Source organism: Pavona decussata, unplaced genomic scaffold, assembly GCF_977016875.1.
Source record: "Pavona decussata unplaced genomic scaffold, jaPavDecu1.1 SCAFFOLD_98, whole genome shotgun sequence".
In the NCBI taxonomy this organism is placed as follows: Eukaryota; Metazoa; Cnidaria; class Anthozoa; order Scleractinia; family Agariciidae; genus Pavona; species Pavona decussata.
The window spans coordinates 3,046,957-3,053,026 of NW_028145514.1; the positions used below are offsets into that span (position 1 = coordinate 3,046,957).

At 38.0% G+C, this 6,070-nt stretch overlaps 1 protein-coding gene across 1 annotated transcript; it reads left to right on the forward strand.

Annotated features, from left to right (window-relative positions):
• The first annotated feature begins 254 nt into the window (after positions 1-254).
• On the forward strand, positions 255-1,806 carry LOC146472698 (adenosine receptor A1-like). Its single transcript, XM_085119500.1, has one exon. It carries the CDS (start codon positions 593-595, stop codon positions 1,592-1,594), a length of 1,002 nt encoding a protein of 333 aa, XP_084975626.1. The 5' UTR covers positions 255-592; the 3' UTR covers positions 1,595-1,806.
• Positions 1,807-6,070: the final 4,264 nt, after the last annotated feature.

The following is a 6,070-nucleotide window of genomic DNA, read 5'->3' on the forward strand; positions in this document are numbered from 1 at the left end:
AATTATAGGGGCAAATTTGCGTAGTCAATTCTTCGACTCGCATGATATTTAAACGTCTGTTAATAGATATAAGTAAATTTAACATGTCTCCATTTTGACTCGTAATAATATAATTTAACATGAAATTATGGTCACTTCTTCCTATCTTTCAATATTTCTGCTTCAACTTACGGTAGCCACATGCACTCACAGATAGCCTATATTTTCTTATTGTTCGTTAAAAGCCCCATTGGGGAAGTTCAATAAAATGTGCATGTATGTATGTATGTGTTCAAAATTTACTTCACGTTTCCGCTTGCAATTAAAAATTGTTTTGACTTCACTATATGCTCCGTTTTCAGGCAATATTTAAATATATGGACTTTTTCCAGCTGGCATTATATACATTAGTAATAAAGCTGACAGTCTTAAAACAGCGTAAAACTGAGACCGCTTTTTATTAAGTGTCAGTCTCCGAAAAAGGATACTCAGTTGGCACCGATATTTCCCTGATTCAAACACACGTTTCATCCGTGTAAAAGCAAGCAAATGACGGTGGGGAAAAGTTTGTGATTCCAAGAGAGGAAGTCGAAAATACCCCACCTACTTTGCCATGTTACTGTTCGAGAAAGACTGCTCCGATGTTCCTCCTCCGATGTCCCTTTCGTTCTTCACGACAATCATTTCTATCGTCCTGATCTTCTTTACAGTGCCAACCAACTTTTTAATCTGCCTAGCGGTGTTTAAAGAGCGAAAAATACTTCTTCGAAACGCATTCAACTGCCTGGTGGTCAACTTAGCATTCGCCGACCTCGTTGTTGGAGGTGTAGTGATGACGATTTCTACCTACATTCACATCTTAGAAGCAACAACAAACCATCCTAATTTACCAGTTATTCCAGTGATCCACGTCTCTTTTTTTATTTGCTGTACTGCCTCAACGCTCAGTCTGACAGCAATGGCAGCCGAACGCTACATCGCTGTCGTCCATCCCGTCATCTACAGAAACAGGATAAAGCAACGACACGCTCTCGCATCTTCTGTCTTTATTTGGTCTGTATCCATCGCGTTGCCGTTAGCTGCTTATTTCCAAGTTGGTGTCATTAAATACGCTTTCATTTTTGCCAATACAGCTATCGTTGCGACGTTGGTGATATTTTTCTTTTCGTACATCTCCATTTATCGGAAGCTCCACGCGCAGTTTGAAACGTCATCGCAAATACAATCTCAAAGTGCGCAAAGGCGAGCACTGGAACACGAGAAGCGTATAGTGAAGACATTTGTTCTCATACTGACGGCGTACCTCATTTGTTACGCGCCGTCATGCGTTATAATCTACATTTTGAACTTCTGCCGAAGTTGCAGTTGCATAACAATTCACTGGCTTAGAGATCTTCAGTTCGTTTTCATTTTGATCAACTCAAGTCTGAACCCTTTCCTCTATGCATGGCAGATTCCTAGCTTAAGAAATGCTTTGTTAGCGCATCTTCCCTGTAAAAGAGAAAAACGGCGTTTGAGCCTCGATCTGCCAGTTGCCAATAATGGATACGAACGTATCGGCAACAATTTGTCAAGAGTAGCTAGGACTGAAGGGGTGACAGAAACAAAACTCTAGTTCGCAAAATACCACAGTGTTTTAAAGCAGAAATCTTGGTACAGGCTTACATACATTATTGTGTCATTCCTTCAATGATGGCCTAAGAAGACCTGAATATGAGGAAAAAGACTTGCCAAAAGTTACACTATATAACGCGACTGGGAGAGTCAACATAAAGTTTCAAAATGAAATCCTTATTATTTTGCCAACACGCACTCGCAACAGAAGTGAAAATACTGATTAACCTGAGCAAAAACAACATACACGAGATTGAGGTTTCGGTGATAAAGAATTGTTTTTGCGATGCTTTGAAGTGTAATTTTTTTAGACTCAAATGTAATTTCAGGTAATTCTTCCGCTAGCTGTTTAGTAATGTTTGTCTACTCAGTATGTATTTTCTGTTCTGTTCCATTGTTATCATCGCGCCGTAATTAGCTATATTTTTACTTTTCTTGTAACGTTGTAATTGGTTGGTTGTTCTATATTTATTGTCACGTCAGTGTAATTAGCTATATTGTATACTTCTTGTATTATTTCACACTCACTAACGACTGAAGATGGATGAAGTTTCATTCGAAATTTGTTTACTTTAAAAAATGTCGTAACCTTCATAATATGTATATTTAGCCAAGCCTAAAAGCGAAGCTCTGCAATTCCTTTTTAATAGCATTTATATGGATGCAAGTCTGCTTATTGTATGAACGTAATAACACGTAATAACGTTAAAAATTTCTCATCCGTTCTGGAGTTTAATATATATATATATATATGTATCTTAAGTGCATATAAAGCAACTGTTTATATGTCAGCGGAAAATGTTTTGAACCAGCTATTCTTCTTGATCGTCCGAGATAACAGTGCCTGAATTCCGATGACGTTCAAGAGCATAAAATAATTGTGGATGAAAACATTAAGCTCTCCGCAAATGTTTGTCCCGTGGAAGCTATTAATGTATCTGTGTAAAGCTTGAAATGCGTACAATAAGGAAAATTTATCTATTGTTGCCAGAAAGAAAGCATTTAATTTGTAAACGGCTTGCAAGTTGACTTCCGCGTGATGTTTTTCACGCGTGCAATTTGGAGCTCGAAAACAATGTTTGAAAACTCATTACTCTGTAAATATACCTCGTACAGAAATATTTATAGTCTCATAACAAACGTTAAAAAAAGAAGAAATAAAAGAAAAATAATGTTTGGTTATGGTTCGAAATATTTGAGCGTTTACTTTAAACTTAGGGCGTGTTCAGTTACAAATATTCGCTACGAATGAATTGCACAAGTCCAACACAAAATGTTCAAAACAATTCATAACTCTGGGAATATTTCTCCTAAAGAAATAATTATAGTCTCTAAGTAAACTTTAACAAAAGGAGAATATAGAAAAAAATAATGTTTGGTTGTGGCCCGAAATATTTCAGTGAGCGCTTAAAATTAGAGCGTATTTACAAATGTGCGCTGCGAATGGCGAATGAATTACCCAAGTCCAACACAAACTGTTCAAAACAATTCATAACTCGGTGAATAGCTCTGTGAATGTTCAAAATTAATTTATCGACGAAAGTTTGACGTATGGCAACGATTTAAGTATTTGTGTATAATTTTATTTGAAGTATGTTAAATATGGAAAATTACCGACAGTTTCCTGTAAAAATGCACAAGTCAATTAGAATTCTAAGTGACTTGCGAGTTGCCTACTCACCACGTTTGTTTTCAACTGATATTTCGCCTGTTTGTTCGTCATCAGTCTCAGTCGCTCTCGGGTTTCAAATTTGATTATTAGTCGCCTGCTTTGTCAACATATGTAGTTTGTCGACATATTCAACGGACACAAGAATTAGTTTCTTTAGAATTCTCGTTTGTCCTTCTAAAAGAAGTTGGTCATCCCACTTCCCGCTGAAAACACGCGGGGTTAAATTGAATGGGCATTTCACATTGGCTTACATAGAGGGGCGCACGTACGTAGGGACAGAGGGTCGGACAGTGACGTCATAACCCAAACTAAAATTTTTCGCATTCATGGGTTTACCAAAATCTCTTAATTTCCGTCATGCCAGCAGCTGACTCTACAAAAAATAGTAATTTGCATTATCAACCTTGAAGGCGGGCTGTTTAGAATTAACGCGAAACGTATCCCGTGTAATAGATGCATCATCAATGTTGCTACTACTACTTGGTCCCTTGCACAGCAAACATTTTATTTAAACAAACGAGATAAAAGTTCCCAACATTTTGAAACCATAGCTTGAAATAAAAATGTAGAATCAAAACGTTTGAACCATGTTCCTTTTAGAGAAAGACTGCTTCCAGTTCATTGCGACAGTTACCAACCAACCTTTTATCCTGCTTAATTGGCCTTGGATTGGAAGCGAGCCTGGAGGTGACCTTGTTTTGATACAAACCTCACTGCTTTTCATATGTAAATGCAAACTAGTTAGCATAAGAACAGCATGATCTACATATGAAAAGCAGCGAGGTTTGTATCAAAACAAGGCCACCCTCAGCCTCGCTTCCAATCCAAGGCCAGGTCACTAAGCACGCAACTGTAAAATGGCCTATTGTGTACAAAGGGCCACAAGAACATTTGCCAAATGCTCGGTGAAACTGATAACTTTACAATAGCTGATCTCGTTCTCAGAGTTTTTGTGCTTTCATCCGTGGACGTAGCCACTTAAAGGACACAGTCAGCTGGTGCACATGCGCATTAGATATCATTTCTAAGCTGATTTGCATATCACACTTCATCACAAGTCTCGCGCTGAGAAGCGCATCCTTTGAAAAATCTAAACAAACCTTGTCGAGTCGAAGTTTTTACCATTAAAAATTATTATAGTAGTTCTAGACCTAATGTCATATTAGAAAACTCATTTTTTTTTTTATACCATGAAGGATTTACTGACACGATGGACTTGTCCAAGGAAAGCCAAACGTCAACCAATACCTCTGAAGTCGAAGAATCATTTAATCGTTTATTTCGGTATCCGGTCGTGTGAAAAATTATCTTAGCTGTTTCTACGTTTCACAGTGTTCGCAAGAGAAGCAAATTGAGTTCAAATATTAGTGAATATGTCAATTTTAAAACGTAGCAAATCAACTGAACTGCAATGTAGCGAAACGACCGATAAGCTTTATTTCTGCTTTCAATCATATATTTTGCTTTTATAATTTCGTTTCTACAACTTCTCCACTATCTAATTTTAGGGACAAAACCCATGTCATTGTAAGAAGGCTTGCTCGACCCGTAGAAAACAAGGTTCTACTAGAGGTGTTCCTTGTCAAGGAGATAATCGACTGTGTAACGAAGCTTGTCTTCGTCTGAGCTCCAATCCAAGCAGCCATGACGCAAAGTTCGAATTGTTTACGAAGATTCCCTCCGCACGAACCTTTCGCCAGGTTGAGAAAATGCGATTTTCCAAATATATATCATGGTGATTTGCTCTGCAAAGTTTTAGATTGATTTCTTTCGTTATTTTAGTCAACGCAGGCATTTCTTCCGCCCGGCGCCTTCACGTTTCCCACGTCTTCTTTTCATGTTCCGTTGGAGACGCGATCCATAGTGTTTTCAACCAAATATGATAAAATAGTATCATAGGATGAGCAAAAGCATACTCAGAAACAGGTTTTTAGTAAACGATTGAAAATCGAATAAAACACTTGGAAGATTGAAGCGGATTTCTGGATGTATTCGACGCGTACCTTTTGATTTCAGGTTGAGGTAGACGCTTTTCAAACTGACAAAACTAGTGTCCAGGTCAGCTCGATCACAAAGCTGACTGTGTCCCTTTAACATCTTTAATAAACCAAAAGGACATTTTTATGATGGCGTCAATTGACCATGCACAACTAAGTCTATCCCTCAGTTTTCTGGTTGTTGTTGTTTTTCGCGCTAATGAGAGCTACTGTTCTTACCATTAGGACTACAAAATTTGAATTTGAAAGTGAAAACGAAGTGAATTCTGTTAGTAATAGGCAAATGACGCCATCATCAAAATGGCCTATTCCGGTTATAACTGAGTCATGTCTTTTATCAAGAACCACAGTCAGGGAGACCGTAAGCCTGGACTGAATTCAGATCCACTTCCTTGCCACACTTTACATTATAAACCCACACTAATACAATCAAATTTACCTGGGGCTGTTACCATGTATGGACTTCAGCTTAGTGATTGCAAACGCTTCTTCGCTTCGAATAACAGTGCAGTCAAAGCTATCAAAATTATGCAACTGTAAACAAGAAACTGTACACCAGAGTCATGATAGATATTCAGCACCACGTACTTGTTTTAGTTACTCCCTCCGCACTTACTTTAAACCACAGTACTGGAAACAACTCCAGGAAATTCTCCTGGCCAGAAAATACTACAACAGAAGATATATTCCACAATGCTGATATACTTAATTTTCTTTGACCGTTTATTTCAAAGTGGGTTGTGCCGCACACCACAAGACTTAGTCCTGGTGGAGGCCGATTCAAAACCATTTTCTAGAGCTGCGTTTT

Bases quoted from the DNA above. Each gene is read 5' to 3' on its own strand.
- LOC146472698 (XM_085119500.1), top strand. From the start codon at position 593: ATGTTACTGTTCGAGAAAGACTGCTCCGATGTTCCTCCTCCGATGTCC.